This window comes from Vigna umbellata, chromosome 11 (assembly GCF_029865625.1).
Source record: "Vigna umbellata cultivar VRB3 chromosome 11, Vumbellata_1.0, whole genome shotgun sequence".
NCBI classification, from domain to species: domain Eukaryota; kingdom Viridiplantae; phylum Streptophyta; class Magnoliopsida; order Fabales; family Fabaceae; genus Vigna; species Vigna umbellata.
This window is the reverse complement of record NC_142175.1, coordinates 3,430,285-3,453,701: the sequence shown is the minus strand read 5'-3', so window position 1 is coordinate 3,453,701 and position 23,417 is coordinate 3,430,285. Positions and strand designations below refer to the sequence as shown.

The window sequence follows — 23,417 nt, the reverse complement described above, 5'->3', positions numbered from 1 at the left end:
ATGACCCATGAGACCAAGTTTCACGGTTCCAATCTTGAGGACAAGGTTGTTTTGCAGCGGGGTGTAATGATGAGATATAATGTGATAGGTTATAATGGGTAATAGGTGCAGGACAGAGGAAACCGTTTAGGAATTAGTTGTTAGTTTGGTTAGTTGGTTGGGGGCCTTTATAAGAAGGCAGTGAGCTCTTGTGTCAGGGGAATGTTGGATAATCTTGTATATTGAGCTTTGGCTCTTTGTGAAGGGGAAACCCTTGGAGGAGAGTGTGCTCTCCTATTCTTTGTGTTCTATGCAGTTTATGCAATAAAGAATATTACTCTTGTCTCTTTTCAATTATGGGTTCTTAACAGGTGCAGTGTAATATACACTCTACACTAGACTCCCTTTTTTTAGAGTAATGAAACAGAGAAAAGAGAGAGTAAACTGATCAAGCGTCATGAATTTTATTGATGCGTCAACACTTTAAAATGTGTTGTACAATTCTGTATTTATAGAGGATTACTCATATTGATAGTTGTCCACTTAACAATACACATTCCTAGTTGTACAATAGTAACCTCCCTCAAACTCAAGGACTTCGTTTTCACAGTAGAAAAATTCTCCACAATGAGTTTGGAACGTAGAAAAGATAAACAAGATGAAGAAAGATGCTTAGTTAAAACATCTGCCCACTGATCAAGAGCAGGAATATGAGAGACTTGCAGTTGCTTGGTCATACTTGAGATTCAAAACAAAGAAAAAATATATGTTTAGAGTGCTTAAGGGACCCCTTGCACAATCTTCTATTTATAATGAAAAATTGATACAAGAATACATGGAAGATTAAGGGACGAATGCACTAGACATGTAGGTGCAAAACTAGGGACGACTGTAGGTACAATTGATACATGTTTCCAACACTCTACCTCCTATATATAGACTTAATGATAATACATAGATGTAATTATTTTAACACTCACCCTCAATTTAGAGTATACAAATTGTATGCTAGCTCGGAACAAATGAACTCAATCCGAGGTACCCTTAAGGACTTCGTCAACATATTTGCAAGTTGGCCATTTGGTCCAACAAACCCAGTACAAATTTCCTTGAACAACAAATTTTCCCAAACAAAATGACAATCCATTTTTGTGTTTAGGCCTCTCTTGAAACACTGGATTTGATGCAATGTGGATAGCAATTTGGTTGTCACAATACATCTTCATGGTATGAATTTAACAAAAATTAAGCTCTCGAAGAAATTGTTTTACCCATAGAAGGTCAAAAGTAAGACATACCATTGCTTGATATTCAACTTCAGTCGTTGATTGGGCCACTACATTTGGCTCCTTACTTTTCTATGAGATAATATTTTCTCCAAGGAAGCCATACTAACCCAAAGTAAAGTGTATGTCAGTAGGAGAGTTGGCTTAATCAACATCACAGTATGAATTTCACAGAAATTAAGCTCTTGAAGAAATTGTTTTACCCATGTAAGTTCAAAAGTAAGAGATGCCATTGCTCGGTATTCAGCTTCAACCTTTGATTGGGCCACTACATTTTGCTCCTTACTTTTCTGAGATAATATTCCTCCAAGGAAGACATAATATCCCGTAATAGAGTGTCTGTCAGTAGGAGAACTGGCTTAATCAACATCACAGTACCTGAAAACTTTAACATATCCTTTATCCTCATGTAGCAAACCTTGTCCTGGAGCCTTTTTGAGGTACCTTAAAATATAGATGATGGCATTCCATTGGCCAATACATAGGGTTTGCATAAACTAACTAACCACTCCAACTGATTAGGCCTTGTAATAGTAAGATAAATTAGCTTTCCAACTAGCCGCCTATATCTTTTTGGATCTGGGAATGATTCACATTCTTCCGTCGTTAGTTTTTGATTTTGGTCCATAGGACTATCTACAGGCTTATAATCAAGCATACCTGTCTCTTGTAGGATATCAAGAGCGTATTTCCTTTAAGAGATTACAATCCCATCTTTTGACTGAGCTACCTCAATGCCCAAAAAGTATTTGAGACTTCCAAGATCCTTGGTTTGAAAATGTTTGTACAAGTACTCCTTCAATCGAGAAATTCCTGCTACATCATTTCCTGTAGTGATTATATCATCAGCATTGACAATTAGGTAAATACATTTCCTAAGAGGGGTATTACAATAAAAAATTGAATGATCTGCTTCATTGCGTTTTAGCCCAAAAATTTGAACAATTGAGCTGAATTTACCAAACCAAGCATGTGGCAATTGCTTCAAGTCATAAAGAGAGCAATGCAACTTACAAACCTTAATAAACTCCCTTGAACAACAAACCAGGAGGTTGCTCCATGTATACCTCCTCTACAAGATCGCCATGAAGAAAGACATTTTTGATATCCAATTGATGGAGTGGCCAATGACAAATTGTTGCCATGGCAAAGAAAAGGAAAATAGTAGCCATCTTGGCCACTAGAGAGAAAATATCACTATAATCGAGGCCATAAACTTGACTGTACCCTTTTGCAACTAATTAGGCCTTGAGACGATCGGTGATAGGTTTCTTTGGTCAAGAAATCTATCTATCTACTCTCATGGCAAACAAAAGAGAAAAGAAGTTTGTATATTTCTTCTATAACAAAGCTAACCCTTTACAAGACCCTAAAAGAATTAACAAAGCTAACCTTTTACAAGAGTTCCCTAGCCTCTTATATAGGCTCCCCTCCCCTAACTAACTGATGCTAGCATTTATAATCATAACAGTATCCTCCTATCCACCTAACTACTTTATCAATTCTTTTTCCTCCTTTCATAGACTCTTAGTATCCTACCAATCGACCTCACCATTTGGACCAACTTTAATGGTATAAACTCATTGACATCCAACTGCCTTTTTCTCAGGTGGAAAGGAAACCAACTCCCAAGTATTACTCTGGTCAAGAGCTTGCATTTCTGCAATCATGGCTTGTCGCCATCGAAGATGATCAAGTGATTCCTTCACATCTTTGAGAGTAGAAATAGAAGACACTGAGGATAGAAAAAAACAATAGGAATGCGACAATTGGTGATAACTAAGAAAATCATAACTAGAATTTGGGTTTCAAGTGGAATGCATACCTTATCTAAGAGCAATGGGCCAGCTCGAATCATCTTTACCAAGAGTCGTGGTATTGAGCGACGAGGGAGAAGAATTTGAAGTAAAGGATTCACCTTGTTCTTGAATAACTAGACTATCCATTGGGGTCTTGTGTTGGAGGAGATCAATAGGTGAAGAGGATGGTTTAGGAGGACTTTAATTAAGACTGGAATGGGCAGAAACACTACAAACACTGGACTTAACCACTAGTATTGGAAGAACTTGTATGAGATGGGCATCTTGAACAAATGAAGAGAAGTAAGGAGTTTGTTCAAAGAATGTAACACTGAAAGAAATATAGTACTTCTTGGTTTCAGGAGAGTGACACTTTGATTGCACGAGTGGACAATTTGTCTAACCCTAGAGACATGTCATGAACAAAGCAAACACAACCAAACACACAATGAGAAATGTGAAAGAAAGGATCATTTGGAAAAAGAATTGAAAAAGAAACCTTATTGTTAAGAAAACATGCAATTAGGATGACATCTCCCAATGATGGACATGAATATTTGCACCAAGTAGTAGGGTACGAGTGGTCTCAACTAAATATCTATTTTTTCTTTTTGCTATACCATTTTGCTGTGGGTGTGTAGCGACAAGTGGATTGATGTAATATACCAAGTGAACTCAAGACAATAGAGAAATTAGATGAGAATACTCTTGCATTATCACTTTAGAAATTTTTTGATTACTTGACCAAATTGATTCTTGATTTCATTCAAAAATGACAATTCAGAACGAAAAGAACAAATTTGTGGTTTAGAGAAGGGGAAAGTGATATTTGACCGACTCCCTTTGAGGAGGTTTTAGAGCCATTTGCCAAGGTTATGAAATGATGATTTTTTTGAAAGGAAAGGGATGAGAACATAGAAGGATTACTGGAGATGTGATTAGAAACACCTAAGTCAGTTACTAACATATTTTGACCTTCCATGGATTGAGAAATGGAAGTTATTGATGTACTTGGAGTTTCAGATGTTTGTGCCAAGTGAATTTAGAGTTGGTAGTTCCACCCTTAAACACATTGGTTGTTTTGTAGGAAAACCATGTAGGGAGTAGCCGTTCTTTTGGGTGTGACCTATCCTTTTACAGTGTGCACTGAGGACATCCTCGACCTCTATATCCTCCTCCTCTAGTGCCACGTCCTCCTATTGCTTGTGTGGCAACCATGATAGATGGTTCCAATAGTTCATGAGCTTCCTTAATTTGAAGCATTGGAACTCGAAGAAGGCGTGTGGTCAAACTATCCATAGAAGGGACCTCACAACTTGTCAGAAGTTGTTCTTTGAGATGATCAAAGTCTGGATGTAAAGCACGAAGGATCATCACCGTATAATATTTGTCAAGTTTTTGATGTGGTGTGGGGAGACAATTGGACTGATGTAAAATTACCTATGAGGACAAAAACAAAGCTCAGCAAAAAAATATTCTTTAGCATTGTCACTTCAGAAGATTTTAATTATTTTTTCAAATTGGTTTTAATCTTATTAAAGAAAGGCATGAATATGAACAAATGTTCAAATTTGTTTTTCATTAAATAAACCCAATTAAAACGGGAAGATTCATCAGGAGAGGTTACAAAATATTTAAAACCAAAAGACGCGACACAGCTAGGTTTCCAAATATCTAGGTTTCCAAACATCTGAACGAATGGTAGAGAAAACTGAGTTACATATTTTTTCACTTTGTTTTTGAAATGATGACCTAACATGTTTTACTAGTTGACATGATTCACATTCTAATACTTTTGCTTATGGTTAGGAGCTTTTATTATCTTCAACTTGGATAGACTGGGTGACCCATATGATCATGTCCGAGCTTTAGGTTGATGTGGAAAAACAGGGGACAAGTAGACGCTCAGTATAGTCCTTGTGATTCATGTCCTTTGCTAGTTAGATGACCCATACCATGTTTCCATATGACAAAGGAATTAGCGTAAAAGGTTACAAAACAATTTAAAGAGCAAGTTGATTAGTTTAGAGAAATTCAACTATAAGGACAACGTGGAATATACAAGATAGAATTGGGATTTAAAGGAGATAAAGGAACTCTACAAATTCCTTGAGAAGCCACATTGGAAACATTGGTCACAGTGGCGATATGGGGATTTAAAACGAGGGCATCATCAATCATATATATTTGTTAGAAAAACTGTTTCTGACGTTATTCATAGAGGAGCAATTGCTCATAAATAGAATACAAAGACATAGTAACTGAAAAATCCTAATTTATGATGGATATAATCTATCCCTACAATACAGGATCAATGATCCTGTACAATAAATATAAAATACACTGTCTACCTATTAATCCTCTTAGTTATCCTCTTGAATATGGAATGCAATTAAATCCTAATTATATAATTAAAGCAGTAGAAGGAAATATTAAGTGCAGCATAAATCGTGGGATTTTGACGATATGATTTAGGAATTTGAATTGATTAACAATTGTTGTAAAACAATGGTAATTCTAAATATCTAGATTTCTTATTTTCCAATGTTTCACTCCCTTGCATTACGTGATGTCTGTGTACCTAAATACTTTAGAACGATGGATTAACCAAATTCTTCTGTTAAATACTTGACCTGTACAACCACCATGGTTGTTTTAAATTGCTGTTGAGGCTGGACTCAAACTTTTCTTACATCTTGTTGTTCTACGCTCGTAATTATTGTAATTGTTATCTATCACATGTTAATATCTTGTTTTTATATAAATTTGTGTTTTCATTTTGTTCAGATTGACAGGAAGAATCTTACTGATTTAAAGGTCTATGCCATTGATGTTGATGAGGCTGATGAGGTGAACAGTCAAACCTTTTTATTATTTGATTTGGTTGATATTATTTCAAGCGTTACTCCATTTATCTTTAGAAGCTTACAAGTTTATTAACTGATGATGCATAATATTTAGCTTGATGATGCTTTGAGTGCAACAAAGTTGCAAGATGGCCGGATTCAAGTTTGGATACATGTTGCAGATCCAACTAGATATGTTCAACCTGGAAGTATAGTGGACAGGTATCTGGTTGATATTCAAAGAGAAATTTAATTGAATATTCAGTGTTGTGTGTTTCTCTATAATATAAATGTACTTCATGACTTGCAGAGAGGCTATGAGAAGAGGAACTTCCGTTTTCTTGCCCACTGCTACATATTCTATGTTTCCAGAAAATCTTGCCATGGGGGGCATGAGTTTGCGACAAGGAGAGCTTTGTAATGCAGTTACTGTATCAGTTGTGCTGCATTATGATGGCAGGTAATTAAAATGCGCTGTAGCATTGTGTGGTATAAATTCACCTTCTTTACTTGGAGTAGAATATTTCACTAACAAGTGAGATAACCTGTTAGAACTTGTCTGTTGGAGGGAGGAATTAATAGAACCCCATATTTAATAGGTTAGAGGAATGTTGTGTGAGCTCATGAGTTTAGAGAAACCGCAGGAACTATATAGTGTTGAAGTGAGGAAAAAAACGATAGCTCTTCTGAAGGCGTGAGTTACCTAGAAAAATATGCTTGGGAGATTTTGAAGAAACTTTATCTTTACATGGAGTAAGGTCATAAACAAAGCATGTCCAACCAAAGACACAAAGAGAAATGGAGGAAAGATCTTGTCTTGGATATAAGAGTGAGTGAAGAACCTTATTAAGGACGGAGGAAGGCATGCTGTTGATCAAATAACATATTGTCAGAATGGCATCTCCTTAGAATCGAGGAGGAACATTGTGATGAAGAAGGGTACAAGTAGTTTCAACCAAGTGTCGATTCTTTCTTTCGACGACACCATTTTGTTGTGGTGTGCGAGAGAAAGATGTATGATGAAGGATACCTTGTGAACTTAGAAAGGACTGAAATTGGAAAGACATATTTTCAATATAGTGAAAAATATGAGTTTAATCTCCCTTATGTTGAATATATACATATATTTATAATAGAAGAAATATGGGCTATGTCCAAAATACAAATAAGGAATAATAATAAACTAACTAAAGATAAAAGATAGAGATAAGATATCTAATAATATAGTATATCTAACACTTTCCCTTAAGCTGGTGCATACAAATCGTATGTACCAAGCTTGATACTAATATAATCAATAGACTTAGTGAAAATATCCGCTTCTGCACTCGAGTGACACAAAATTGTTAATGATTTACGAAGACTATATAGAAGACGAAATACCAATCCATAAGACTCCCTAAGCAACAAATTTGGGAGGTTGTTCCGTATAAATTTCTTCTTGCAAATTGTCGTTTAGGAATGTATTGTTGACATTTAGTGGATAAAGAGGCCATTGTTGAAGAGCCACCATGACTATAAATAAACTAACAAAAGCCATCTTTGTCATGGAGAAAAAACATATATGGACGGGTTAAACGCATCGATGACAGAAGAGAGGTCAGAAGAGACATAGCCAAAGAAGCTATTGATGAATAGAAGAGAGAAAAAGCCTAAAAATCCAAGATTCTCCAATTAAGGCATCTGAAAAACGAAAAAGAGGCGACCTTAATGGTCTAAATCTTTGCGCGAGAGGAGATGAAATGCGCGACCACGCACAGTGGACCTGAAAGAGGAAAAAGAGCGACCTCAATGTTCTGAATCGCTGCCTGAGAGGGCCAGCACGCACGACGGAAAAGGGAGTAGATCCACAACTTCGAAAGGCACTGAAAGCACGTAGGAGCTTTGATGAAGGTGTTGTTAAAGATACGGTGGTCGCTTAATTGAGACGATCAAAACTTTGTGGTTGTCGGTCGAAACAGGAACTCCGGACTGCGGCGGGTGCAAGGGCACAGGCATCGAAAATTTTATAAAAAAGAACCTTAGGCTCTAGATACGATGTTCAATATAGTAAAAATTATTTATGGGTTTAATCTCCCGAATGTTGAATATACACGTAGGATACTCTATTTATAATAAAAGAAATTTGGGCTAAGTCCAATATACAAATAAAGAATAATAACAAACAAACTAAAGATAAAAGATAAAGATAAGATAGAGATAAAGTATCTAATAATATAATATATCTAACAACATATATTCACAAGCATTGTTAGTGCGGAAAATTTTTAATAGAGGTGCCAAATTGATTTTGAATTACAGTCGAGAAACCTTAGAATATAGAAAAAACAGAAACCTTAGAATATAGAAAAAACATCAAAAAGATTTTTCATTAAAAATAACCAAGTACATCGGGAGAAATCATTGATGAAAGTAATGAAGTAATAAAAACCCAAAGTTGAATGGACATGACTAGGATCCCAAATATTGGAATGAACCAAGGCAAAAGGTGATGAAACCCTTCTATTAACTCGAGTACTATAGGTATGATGAGTGTGTTTTTCTAACTGACAAGACTCACATTGAAAAGACAAACTATGAGAAAAACTTGAAGCATTAGATGCATTTTGGTAGGAATAGGATGACCTAAGTGTTGATCCTCAAGATCTTGAGACATAGTGGAGATACAAGCAATCGATTATGACAGATAGTATAATCCTCAAGACTCATGTCTTGTTCCAATTGTGAGTGAGCTTGCTTATGGAAATTAAATTAAAAGGACAGCCTAGCAATATATAGCACAAAATCTATTGTAAGATTAGAAGAAGGTTGTGTTTGACTAATGCTAATATCATGATTTTCCAGCTTCACAGTGATGAGGTTGGAGACAACATTGTAAAGGCGATGGATATCATTGGAGTATACTTTCTTGGCTTTGTTCCATACATCATAACAACTAATAGTCTGGTATTGAGGCTGCAATAGACATCAATGGAGAACTAGATAACGCTACACAAAGAGGCTTCGATTTGCATCCATTGGGCTTGATCATTGCGAGAAATGTCTTTGACCTGTTTGGTCAAGTGGTCAATATGAATTTGGACTTGAAACCACAACTGGACAACAACATCTCAGGAGCTATAATTACTCGTTTTCACATGGAATTAGCAGAACAGTAGTAAAATTCACTGTAGAGGGGGTACATGAGTGTGAGCTTTCAGAAGCCTTGGGGAATGAACCTGAAATTGGGCTAAAAAGGGGCACTTGGGTGTGAGGAAGGAGGTAGAGGAGGCGTTGACAACTAGGTCTAGCTAAAAATGGATAAAAAACGTAATCTGAGACTGGTGCGTGAAACGCACGTGCCGGAAAGAGGCACATGTGGTTGTCGGAGGAAGGCAGTATTGGTTACAGTGGTCACCAGAGTGAAGGGACGCTTGGTAACAGAGAAAAGGGGCACACAATGGCTGAGTGTACAGTTCACCAGAAAAAGAAAGAAGAAAACTGGAGATCCAAGATCAAAACCTTAAACTGCTAATACCATATAGAAAAGTATATTTGTTGAATGTATTGTGTGTCTAATACATACCACACAATATGTATTTATACTAATTTACAGAATCAATTATAATAAATTTTCACCTAATAATAAAAAATCAATCATCCTAATTTCCTAGAATATGTAAATTTTTATTTCCTAGAAATCTGTAACAGCTAATTACATGCTAATAATATGTATCAAGCTTGTTACAAATATAATGAATTCCCGGTCATGGTAAAGATAGTGAAAATATCTGCTAACTCATCACTTGAATTAATGAACTCAATCTTAATGTCTCTAGATACAATCGTCTCTAGAATGAAATGACATTCAATCCCAATGTGTTTGGTCCTTTCATGAAAGACAATATTAGAACTGATATGAAGAGCAGCCTGATTATCACATATAAGTTAATCTCCCTTGTGTAGAAAATACAAATAGGATAAAGTATTTATAATAATGAGAATGTGGGTTAAGCCCAAATACAAATGGATATGTAAAAAAAAACGTAATTAACATAGGGACTATGTTTTCCGAATTAACATAGAACACAGTATATCTAACAAAAAAAAATTTTCCTTACATAATAGTGACTCTAAATCAAGAGCAAATCTACCAAATAAACTCCTAATCTCTATCCCTTAATTTTAAGAGTTTCTTAAAAACAAATTTATGTTTATTATTAAATTATTTTATATTTATTCTACCGTGACTGTGAAATTTATAATACAATAGATGATTCTAGAGTTATATTCTTGGATTTGCATATGGTTACTCTATCACCATTTGCAACTGCAATATTTTTGTTCTTTAGTCATTTTGACCTATGAATTGAAGAGATTGTGACTAAGAGTCATATGATTAGTTGCTTGAATCAATAAGCCAAACGCCTTGAGACAAAGAGCCAATAGCATTGAATGTATTCTTACCTTAGATGGGTAGGTTATACAATCCGGAAGACTTAGTCATTGATCCAATCATTGTTTTCAAATGATCAAGTTTCTCTTTAAAAGCTTTCATACTAAACATTGGAAAACACAAAACAAAGAGATAAAGATTTAACTATTATCACATTCATTTGTAACAAAAAGAGACATGTTTGGAAGTTGAACTAAATCAAAGTCGTGAGAAATCACCCCTAGTGCTCAAGAGGTCCCTACTTCCTTGTCTAGGGCGGCGACATATGGTTTACACCTTTCTGGCTCACCACCAACCTCAATAATGATGGCAAAGATATTGAGCACAGGAATAAAATGAGGTCTGATGGCAAGTGGCATGATAGGCCCTCAAGTCCCCTCACTAGGATAAACTCTAATAGGCTTTGTTGCTATCTTAGAAAGTAGACTTTAAGCTTAATTCAACCTCAAAATCAACTTGTAAGGTGAAACTTGCATGTACTTATGTATTTTAATATAGTCTTATCTCTAGTTATTATGTGATCTCTAGTACACCTCCGAGAACTAGACATATCGAGCATGAGACTAGATATTTGTAGATAGTTTGACAACAACCTAATAGCTATTGACATGATAAGTCCAAGAAACTTGGATAAGATATGCTTCCTTACCATTTTAAGAAGTGAACTTTAAGTGTAATTTAATTTCACAAACCTGGCTTGTGAAGTGAGATCTTATATACTGTAACTTGGCTTTATTTTAGTTAATGCAAGATCTTTAACAAAGATTAATGAAGTGTTAATGATATAAAACTGTTAACTCTTAAAGCTCTGTAGTAACTCAAGTCTTTGTTTTTCTATGTACTCAGGTCCTGAATTACTAATTCCTTTTCTGTTGAAACAAGTTAACATACAGGCATAGAAGGGTCATTTGAAATATGTGCTGAACCCCTGCTTAATTTTTCCTGTCAATGAGAAGACATCGCAGTGACAATAATAACTAAATGACATTCTAATATTGATGCCCACTGTGGGTGTAACAGCATTGCAGAATATTCAGTTTTTAACTCAGTGATTAAACCAACATACATGCTGACATATGAGAGTGCATCCGAGCTACTCCATTTGAATCTTCAGGAGGAGGGTGAGCTCAGAATTTTGTCTGAGGCTGCAAACCTTAGATCAAATTGGCGTCGTCAACAGGTATATTGTAGTTTGTTCTTTTAACTCAGGCATATAAAATTTGTGTTTGGAGGTATTTGAGTTTTTTCTTTCTTCCTTTTGATAGAAGGAATTCATTCTAGCCTACGTCAGATAATGTTCTTTATTTGAAAAATCATATATCTATTATTCAGTTAAGGAAGGTTTCCATTAACTTCATCAATGATTCCAAGTATTGCAGGTTCTAACACTGCCTTAAAAACCTTAGAACTGTCAATTATTTCTCCATCAATATATTATGTCAAGAGTCTTTGGTCCATTCCACGGAATCTAGTATTATATTTCCCAATAACAATGCTAGTACTACTCTGTTCTGGAATTTGTCTCATAACTTGGAAGTTCATTACCCTCTGATAAGTTACACAAATATGCTTTATTGTTTAATCTTTTGTTATTTAGCAAAGGGAACCACAAATATTGTTAATTGTATCATGATTTGAGGGATGAATTTCATTTTTTACCTTTTTTTTTTGTTGCTGCAGAAAAGCTTCTTTGATCTAACAACACACATATAGGAATGTCTATACTATTGATTATTGTTCAATAATAGTTTTTATCTGAGTGTGCTTGAATGGATTTGGCAGTGATTGAATTCCATGCATGTGGATTCATAAAAGCATTTGGAATTATTTGCATAAGTTAAAAATTGTTGAGAATTAATATCCTCTATTAGTAAACATTTCCTCTTCCTGCGCATGTTCAGGGTGCCATTGAGACGTCAACTTTAGATACTCGGATTAAAGTATTTAATCCAGAGGATCCAGAGCCATCATTAAAACTTTATGTGGAAAACCAGGCAGATCCTGCCATGCGTTTAGTCTTTGAGATGATGATACTCTGTGGAGAAGCTATTGCCACGTTTGGATCTCAGAATGACATTCCCTTACCATACAGGGGACAGCCCCAATCAGATATAAATGTTTCCGAATTTTCCCATCTTCCAGAAGGACCTGTTAGGAGCTTTGCACTGGTCAGGGTAATGCGTGCGGCTGAAATTGATTTTAGGAAGCCAGCACGCCATGGTGTTTTGGGGATTCCTGGTTATGTTCAGTTTACATCTCCCATCCGTAGATATTTGGATCTTCTTGCACATTATCAAGTAAGTCGTTTTCAATTTTATAGTTCATAGTTATAATATAGATTGCAGTATTGATGCTTCTAGATACTTGCTATGAAATTTGAATTTTTAAGAAGGAATGAGGAAAGTGAAACAAAATGAAAATATCATGATACATGTTCCCTTCAATGAGGGACAGGATGCGGACTGTGCATCACTAGGCATTATTAAAAATATTTCACTTGAGATTAATAAGAGAGAATATAAAATTGGAGGGCTTGAAAGACCCTTCCTATGATCTTCTATTTATAATGATAGAAAAATGATACAATGAGGAGATAAAAGATCAAAAGATCACCCTAGACTCCTAGGTACAATTCATAGAGTGCACTAAATTCCTAGGTACAAAACTAGGTACTAATCATAATTATATCCGATAAATGGTTCCCAATGCACTACTTATTACTTATTTCAACACTCTCTCTCAAGTTGGAGCATACAAATTGTATGTCCCAAGCTTGGAACTTATAAACTCAACTAAAGGAACACTTATGCAAACATTTTCAAACCAATGGTCTTTTTAGTCTCAAATATTTCTTCGGTATTGAAGTAGTCTAGTCAAAAGGTGTTGTTACTGCATTTAGGAGTAGACCACACAGCAAATGCGTCTTGTTATATAGATAATTTCTATTGGTCTAAGATGGCTCTAGAAGCACTGGAGGGGATTGAATAGAGCTTGTAAACAATTTATACATTTTTGTGTAGATATAGAACAACTAAATAAGAGTATAAAGGATAGAGAGCACACACAAAATTCATACTAGTTCACCCTTAACGCAAGGGCTATGTTAGTCTCTGAAGCACCAAGCTTAAGAAGTTTCCCTAATCAAATATACCAATCATGGATATCAAACTCACTATTCAACACATAGAATCATCCGAGTTTACATTCCCACACCCATTTCCTGAGTTAACTAACTTGATTTTGGAACAGACTTGCTAAACTTATCATGAACGTGGTGAACTCGACTAAACTCGTGATCCAACACCCGAGATGGCAAGTCCATATGATTTTTCTTCAACCCAAAAAAGACACCAAAGATTATTGTTTCCTATGCGAAATCAGCTCGATTCGTTCTTCTCCTCCATTGTTAGTTGTGATTGTTGATGCAACGTAGTTTTGTTCTGGTCGTTCGCCATTGTCTCGTTGGTGGCCCATTGTTGCACGGTCTTCCTATGCTGTGTTGGTGTTGCGCCACTATTATGTTGGTGCTACACTCCTAAGTGTAGGAGTAAAGTTTCATGAGAGATAATGTTTTAGGATTTCCTTTCTTCTATTATGGGCTTCCATCAACCTTTTTATTATATAAAATATAGTAAATAATGTAACTAATTAAAGTTATATAAAAGAATATTTAAAGTTATTATAAGAGAATAATAATATTAGAAAAATATAAAAAATATTTAAATAATATAATATAATAATCTAATAGTAATAATAGTAATAATAGTAATAATATTATATTAAAAAAATTTAAAAATTATTTATAGAATCATATAACAATAAAATATTATATTATTTATAGATATTTTAATTTTTTTATTTAAAGTAAATTCTTACAAGTTTACGTGAACTCTCGATTTGACAACCTTAATACCAATTTTGATCACGATAAGTACACAAACCTTTGCAAGTTATGACTATCAACCTCTTTAGGAATCATATGTATCAACCTCTCCAAGTGTGTACAACCTCTCAATTGAATAATGAAAAAACACTCTCAGAGAGAGTACAAATAAAGTTTGCAAGGGTAAACTTCATAATATGAAGAATGCTACAATGGCTTTTCTCACAACCCTTTAATGAAGCAAACTATTTTAATGGACGTGATAAGCTCTTGTCTTTCTGAGTATTCTTTTCTCTAGTGTATTCATTGTATATTTTTTCTCTTCTCTTTTATGTATTTGAGTATGTCTATGTATTGCTTTTCATGTTGTGTGTCTCTCTTGATGAACTTGCCATCTATTGTATATTTCTTGTGTGTTTCTTCATAACCTTGTTCCTCAATTTATAGGAATTTTGGGATTATGACCGTTGAGGCTTTTTGATAGGTTTCTATAGTCAAGAAACCAATCTTTCACTCCTCACAGTACCCACACACACAAAAGAAAGAATATGTATGTATATTGCTTTGCAATCAAAGAATGAAGTGTTTACAATCTTACTCTCAAGGGAGCACTCTCCCTCCTTAGGAACAACCTCTTGTCAATACACTGAATATCAAAAGCTACCTTCACACAAGACCTCCCTGCCTTCTTATAAAGCCCCTCCCAACCAACTAACCAACTAACAATTAATTCTTAACTATTTCCTTTGTCCTGTACCTATTACCCATTATAACCTATCATATTATATCCTATCATTACACCCCTCTGCTAAACAACCTTGTCCTCAAGGTTGGAACCGTGAAACTTGATCTCATGGGTCATCTTCTATCATAGGAAGGGAATCCACTGGCTACTGCCCTGCAATTCAAGTTTGAAGGCTTGGGTGGTGGTCGATATGAGAGAATTGTTGACTCCTTTTGTTCCATTAATGATAAGAGTTGCTTTTTTTCTAGAATTCCCATGGACCATGTGATTGTTCTATACTGCTTTGTGACATGGTGACCACTTACATGGGCCTATATATTAACAATTCTCTGATGAATGATCAGTAATTCTTTTCTCTTCTTCTAGCCCCGAAACTTTTTCTGTACTTTTATAGCAGCAACACTAGCTAAACCCTCTCTTTGTCCAGATTTGTTCATCCTAGAAGCTAAAAAGGAAAGAGCTTGTTGATCTAACCATCCAATTTCCTCATCATCATCATGTTGAGCTAACTGTTTCCTCTGAATGTTATATTGCAGTCCTGCAAAAAATATCCCTGCCATTGGTCTTCTGGTATTTTATATGTTTGTGACAACCATATCTTGAATTCTTGGATGAACTTTTCCCCACTCAAAACAACTGCATCTTCTACTTTATTCCCAGCCATAATAGTCACCATGTTCCCACCATATTTTGCTTTCTTTCCTCTATCTTAACCCTTCTTCACTGTTTTGACATACACACCACAACCTACCCCACTATCTCCCCTAAAAACAACAACTTTTGCCACTTTCTCAGTAGCAACAACAATGTCTCCATCACAGTTTTCATCTTTGCCTTCCCCTTCACATGTATTTTCTTCTCTCCTATCTTGCCCTCTAATTCTTGGAAAACAATCAACACTCAAAACAACAACTTCTGACACTCTACTCCTTGATGTAATGGTAACAACATCGCCATCATGGTCTTGGTCAACCCTGTCCTCTGCATTGATAACTGTTTCTCTTTCCTTCTCCCAATTATTTGAATTTTCCCCTCCATCTAAAGGTTTCTTGGCTTTCTTGATGTCTAGTAGACTATCTTGCCCAATCTCCATACTTATCTTTCCTTTTTTCTTTCCTTTCAAGACATCTTGAAGAAATTCCTCTCTCCTTCCTATTTTTCTTCTAATCCTTTTTCCTGGTTACGTGCCCTTCCTCCAAGAACTCGTATGAGTTCTTTGATTTCCTACTGCATTTCTTACATATTTCTTCTCCATTCTACCATGCTCATTTTCGGTTCTGCCTTGCTCATTTTCTGTTCGCTGGTCCTCCTCTCCAAGGTATTGTCTTTTCCTTCCATGCTTCCACCCTTTCTTGATCACTTCTTGATCTGTGTTAGGATATTTATTCTATTTTATCATCATTATAGTGTGTCAAGGGTTACCCTATTTATCATGATTATATTGTGTCTAGGATTACCCTATTTATCATGATTATATTGTGTCTAGGGTTACCCTATTTATCATGTACTTGTGTATCAATTTATTCTTATAAATAGAAGATTGTGAGAGGGATCAATTAAGCCCTCTAGAATTATTTACAGTTTCAATCTTAAGTATCCGCAACCTTTGTTCCGGCAAGTCAGACCAATTTAATAGGTTTCTTTAGTCAAGAAACCAATATTTCACTCTTCACAGTATCACACACACACAAAAGAAAGAATATGTATGTATATTGCTTCTGTAATCAAAGAATGAAGTGTTTACAATCTTACTCTCAAGGGAGCACTCTCCCTCCTTAGGAACAACCTCCTGTCAATACACTGAATATCAAAAACTACCTTCACACAAGACCTCTCTGCCTTCTTATAAAGGGCTCCCCAACCAACTAACCAACTAACAATTAGTTCCTAACTGTTTCATATCCTGCACCTATTACCCATTATAACCTATCATATTATATCCTATCACTTTTTCTCTTCTAAATCTTCGCCAGTATCATAACCTTGTGTGTTTCTTGATTTTCTCCTTTCTTTTTTGGATATTCACGTCAATCTTCAATATAATCTTCAGATCTTCTTTGGACTTTTGAAAATCTTCAATCAATAGAATTTTCTTTAATTCTTGTCTTGTATTCAGGAGGCACTCAGTATAGGAGGTATTGATGTGATTTTCTCTTCTAACATTCATATTTTCTCTATCAAAAGAAACATATAAAATAAAATGTAATATACAATATTAATTTGTAGATAATGTTTGAGCATATATGATATTTCTATAAATATGATCGGTTGACATTTATAAAGATTAATTTCAATTTTAAGATATGATTTGTCTATTAAATCCTGTGTTTCCTTATTTAACTTATCCAAAAGGATTATCATCGTTGTAATCATGATAATAACAAATATTAGAACAAGAATCCTTATTAAAGATGTTAAATCATAAAGCATCTGCTCAGTTCATTATGAATGGTCTTATGGATTTTGATATTTTGTCTTCTGATTAGCGCTTCACTTTATCTGGTCAACTTTGACTATTGAGTCATTTTTTAGTAGAATCGTCTAATGAACTTTGTTATTCTAAGGATGTCATCTGTTCAGTTTTGACTTTTTGAGTTTTCTGGGCAACTCATACTTGATTCATCTAATGAGTCACTTTATCTTTGTTACGTCTGACGAGTGCTACTTTGGGCTTTCATTATTTGATGGTGTTTGTCTTTACACCGTCTGATCAGTACTGTTTGACTTGTATAGTCTGTTCTCAGTCAGAGTAAACTTTGACAAACTTATGTGTACTTTATGATCAGATGTTAGATACATTGCAAATATATCAGGTGCACTCATATATAAGCATCAGACTATGAATAGCAATATTTGTCTAAACATTGTTTTACCAGGTCTAATCAGTAAAGTCTTTTGTAATGTCTGATGGGTTACTTATAGTCTAACATTAGTGTAAGACAGAATTACTCTTGCTTTGTCTAGTCTATGCAAAACACTTTCAAGACTTAAGTACGTGAATGACTCTAACATATGTCTTCATTATATAGATTTTGTTATCATCAAAATCTAATAGTAGATTCCTCTTGAGGTTTCGAATAATGGGGTTTGATCTTTTGGTTCTAACAGTTTCAGCCTCTAGTGCATTCATGTTGACAACTTATAGTCATTGTTTAGTACATAACGTAGACAACCTTGCTTGATGTTCTCATAGTCTTTATGTGGGCTTGTTTTCTTCTCTTCAAAAATAAGGACTTGTTTTTCGCGATACACAATTGTAGAGAGATTAAAATTAGTGTGAACAAATGTGTAGGTAGTAAGCAAAAATTATGATTTCCTTTTTTATCAAAAAGAAAAAATACATTGGTATTTAAAGGAAAGTGAAATAGTAATAAAAGGATCTAAATCAAGAGCAAATCTACCAAATAAACCTCTAATCCCAACCCTTAATTTTAGGGATTTCTTACAAACAAGCTATAGTTATTATTCAATCTATCTATATATATTGTACAGTAAATGTGCAATATTTACATCTATATTTCAACAATGAGCTCATTAAAACTTTGATTTGTTGTTATTAAAACCATAGTCATAGGTTGTTTTGAAAAGACTATATTAGTTGATCAGGATTATACTGTCGATGAAAGGGGTTTATTTATTTGTCAGACTATTTATGCCTTCACAGCCTATTCACCAGTATATCTGTCTCGATATTATCCACTTCCCTTAGATGCTTTGTTCATGGTTGTTTCAAGGGACTGAATGTTTGCTTACTCAAAAGACTGGATAGCGTTGTTGCATTTCTTGTTATGTTTGTTTTTGTTTTCTTATATTTTCCTTCTCTCATTTTTTTTTGAGGATTTATTTCATTTCCCTATTCTGTACTTTCTTTCTGTGCTTTTATTAGAGTATACTTACCCTTATCTATAATCAATGTAAGACTTGGGTATTTTTTTTCCAATAAACTCTCACGTTCAACACTGTTGTCTTGGTTCATGGATAATGTGGTAAATGATTATTTTAATGGATCTAAAGTAGACTTGGATACCATTTTATTATTTAGATTTAGAAGTAGCTGAACTCAACAAAATAAGCTATTTAGTGAGTTTTAAAGTACTTCCATTCCATAGTCATAATTATTGTGCTCGCAACTTTTCATATGATTTATTTTCCTTTTTCGAATCATCTTTTGAGTGATACCGATTTGGGTTATCTTGAATGAATCACTATGCCGTTGGTTTATTTGTATGTAACGATGTCATAGGTGTATTACTTAGGTGTATTTGTGCAAAATATACAGCCTAGAAGACTTGATTATACCAATTTATGTTTTAAACTTGATTAATTGGATTTGCGTGTTACTGAAATACACTACTCCATCTTGGTATGTTATTATTCTAAAGACACTTTTCTATCTCTGTTTTCATTGTCTGGAATGTTTGTTTTCTTTAGGTAAAGGCATTCCTTAGAGGCGAGCTTCCACCCTTTACAGCTGGTAAGCTTGAAGGGATAGCAGCTGTTATCAATGAGAATGTTAGAACAGTGAGGAAACTCTGCAACAGCAGTCTTCGATACTGGATATTAGAATATTTACGAAGACAACCAAAAGAGAAATCGTATCGTGCATTGGTTCTTAGATTTTTGAAAGATCGAATTGCAGCTCTATTGCTGGTGGAGGTAAGCACTTGGCCGGTTTCCATTATGTAATTTATGTGGCTGTCCATGTTATTTGTTGGTTGTTGCAGTAGGAAATCTCAGTGTATAATGCATATAAATTGCTAACTTCCTAAAATTAGCTGCATCTGTGATTAGTTATGGATGACTTTACTATTTTGAGATCTACGGAAAATTGTAATCTCAATGTTCTTAATTTGATATGAATGATGGAATAATTTCTTAGGTTAACTTCTCCAGATGTAGTAGAATACAAAACAAGATCATTGGGAGGCTAATCATCAAATTTTACTATTTTTATTTGGTGACTATCTGAAATTTGGTTACAGTTTATAAGTGGGGGAAATCCTCATGTTACAAGTTAGTTTTGTGAGATTGAGTTAAATTTATAGTTTATTTATGATGGAATATGTATATCCTAAGTTTGATAGGCTTATCACATGCTATAGAACCCAACCTACAAATATCTAGTCTTACACATGAGATATTAATGCTTTAACGTGAAATAAGACCAAATTATAATTTAGAAGTAGAAGTAACTCTCAATTTATAAGTTAGTTTTTTAGGATTGAGATAAATTTAAAACCTACTTAATAGGATGCGCTTAAGAGACATTACTTTTGCCATTGTACACTTTTCATAAGGGTGGTTTTTGGGAAAATTTAGTTTGATAAAAAATATTTTCAATGAGAAAAGGTTCTTCGAAATAAATGCCTTATTATCCAAATAATGCAGATTTTAAAAGTGGTTTGGTATCATAATGCAGATATTACATGGTCATGTTTAGTCCTCGTAGATATTGCTTTTAACGGTGTCTTGCCCCATGTTTAATATGGAGCGAAGATGCAAATTGTGATATTCTATTGTTTTTTACTTTGTAGTGTGATTTTCGTTTGCAGATTGGATTTCAAGCTTCTGCCTGGGTCCCTGTTGGATCACAGATAGGGGATGAAGTATTAGTTAAAGTGGAAGAAGCGCATCCGCGTGATGATATTCTTTTTCTGAAGGAGGTTGTAAAAGAGTGAGCTAAGATAGGATTTTGAATAGACTTTATCATTGTTCAGCGATTTATTCAAGACGGGTAAGCATCTCTCCACATCCCTCATCTTGGCCGGTAGGATGCAAACCTCCTTTCTTGTCAATTGCATGGAAAAGAGATCATACTTCACTGCCAGAATTTCATTATTTGAAACTGTCAAGTTGTTCACATCTTTAAGTGTCATTTCTGGCAGAGTAGTTATGGAAGTTAGAACCGACATATCAAGCCTTCATCCAGCTGCTAGTGTACAGTCCTCCAAACATTTTCTCATTTTGTTGATTTGGTGTGTGGTATTAGCAGCATACATGTAACCAAAAGCAGCCTCTCTTTTTTTTCTCTTTTCTTTTATTCAAAAGGCATGGTAAAGTAATTTGTATGTTACTCCCAGTTACTCATACCTCTATAATGGATCATCAAGGGCTTTGCATCCTCAAGTTTTGAGATTATGTAGATTATTCCTACTAACATAATCACAAATGTTAAATATTGTTTCTTTTAACAATTTCTATGTGTATATAGATGGGAGTTTGTGAACTTGATTGTAGATTACTTTGGTTAAAATTGAATTTTGGTGAATGGAATAAAACATAAAATAAACATTTTTGTAACATGTATTTGTATTTTAATGTTCGTTGACTTTTTTAGCAACTTTGCATATACATTTTGATAACTTTAAATAGAGGATACCGTATTATAGGTATAGGTACCTTTTTAACTTTCTCTACTTCACTAATAATAAGGATGACTCTTCCTGCACTCGGTTTACTTATTTTACATATACATTTCACTTTAAAATAAATCTAAATCTTCTGAACGTCCCTTCGGCTCCTTGCGGCTGTTTCTTCCTGCACCCCATAAAATTTTTCTAGCATCCCATCAAATATTTTCCTGCACCCTATCACTGAAATATAGACTGATGAAAATTTTGTTCTGTAATAAAGGTGGGTGGTGGGAATTTGACATCCGGATTGATTTTTCGGAGAATTAATATGTATTGGTTTAAATATGTTTCCGTCTTAATTTTTGTAAGATATCTCAAATTGGTCCTTCAATTTTTTTTATCTTAATTAAGTTTTGATTTTTGAAAAAATTGATTTAATTTAGTTTTTTCAATTAGTATTGTATTAAGAGCGTTAATGGTATATTTTTTGTTTTTTATTTTATTTTTATTTTTTATTTTTTAATATTTAAAAAAGTTCATGTGTCAAGTCAGTTGTGTTAGAGTATATGGTGGTAGTGACAATATCATGTATAAGTGAGTATTATTGTTAGTCTTATATTCTATTTAATTGTTATATTTATTATTTTAATTAATTTAATTTTAATATTTTTTAAAAGTGGAATAATTATGTCCTTTTCACATTAAGATTAAATTTAATTTTTATATATAATATATTTTTATTAAAATTTATATTTTTATTAAATATTTTTGGATTATTTTTAAATCAATTCAAACTATAATTTTATTATAAGTACTTTTATTAACATAGATACCTTTATTATGTGAAATGGATAAGTTGTCTAACATGGTATTGTGAAGTTTGTGGCAATAAAAAAGGAATTCGGTAGAAAAGATTTATGATCACCATTTTATAACATGTATATGGAATTTTATTTTATTCATGTAAACAATGTGGCACGACATATGTTTATGTTATAATGTATTTGTTTAAGTATTTGATACTTACTTGAAGAAGCACATAGGATAGCATTTTGAATTGGTTTTATAATTGTCATGTTAAGGTTTGATATATAAATACACAACTAGGAAGAAAAACATGTATTGTTAGGTTGTGAATAGGTGATAGATATAAGAAATGTGAAAATGACTTGCAAGTTATTGTAACTAGTATAGAAAAATGTGATTCCTTTTTTAAATTGTGGGTAAACAAATTTATAATGGAGAAAAATAAATGTTTAAAGTAATATATGATAGTAATTGATTTATATATTGATAGTCACCCTTTGTTGGTAAATGAAACAAAATGAGAATTTTATGCTCATTCACATCACTAAAAGTTTAGTAAAATCAACAAATATATTATTCACATGAGAATAATATCAACAATTCACTTCAATAAAGTAAGTGTACAATGTCAAATATGGGAGGATATTGGAGAAAAAGTTTAACTTCTAATATAAGATATATGACGTCTAAAAGAGAGTAAATTTTACAACTACCTACCAAACGTTTTAATAAATTCACCAAATTTAAAGGACACATAACGTTCAAAAAGTGAAACTCCTACGTAAATTGACGTTAGAATTTCACTTTTCAGAAGTCTAATTGCTTTCTTGACAATCCAAGGGTCATTTTTGTGCAAGTTGAAATGATTCATGCATTTATATAGCGTCTTAGGAGTTACTTTCTAATGTTAATTGACGTTAGAATCTAATAATTCTGATGTCAATTAAGCATATGATGTTGGAATATGGGCATTTTCAATGTCTATATAATTCTGATGTCAATTAAGCATATGATGTTGGAATATGGGCATTTTCAATGTCTATATAGGTGAATTATTTATAACAATACCACCAGTCATTTTTAATGTTGATTTTTTTCAATACTGACGTTGAATGCTAGACATGGAAGACTTATTTCACACTAGTGAAAAGGCACTAACACAAATCCTTGCATATCTAACCCTCAGGTCTCTTTAGTTTTTACTATCTTCTTCACAACAACGCGAACAAACACACTAACGACCACTACTCCATTGGTGCTTGTTTTGTTTCTTTTGCTTCCTTT

The 23,417-nt window shown here is 33.9% G+C and overlaps 1 protein-coding gene across 1 annotated transcript in view; it reads left to right on the top strand.

The window, feature by feature from the left end:
• The window catches only part of EMB2730 (Ribonuclease II/R family protein), a 29,874-nt gene extending 8,707 nt beyond the window's left edge, over positions 1-21,167 (top strand). The window contains exons 8-14 of the mRNA XM_047298467.2: positions 5,852-5,914; positions 6,026-6,132; positions 6,221-6,370; positions 11,366-11,525; positions 12,247-12,642; positions 19,405-19,629; positions 20,526-21,167. Of these exons, the coding sequence (XP_047154423.1) occupies positions 5,852-5,914; positions 6,026-6,132; positions 6,221-6,370; positions 11,366-11,525; positions 12,247-12,642; positions 19,405-19,629; positions 20,526-20,651 (1,227 nt within the window). The 3' untranslated portion in view covers positions 20,652-21,167. The remainder of the gene's footprint in view (positions 1-5,851; positions 5,915-6,025; positions 6,133-6,220; positions 6,371-11,365; positions 11,526-12,246; positions 12,643-19,404; positions 19,630-20,525) is intronic.
• The last annotated feature ends 2,250 nt before the right edge of the window (positions 21,168-23,417 follow it).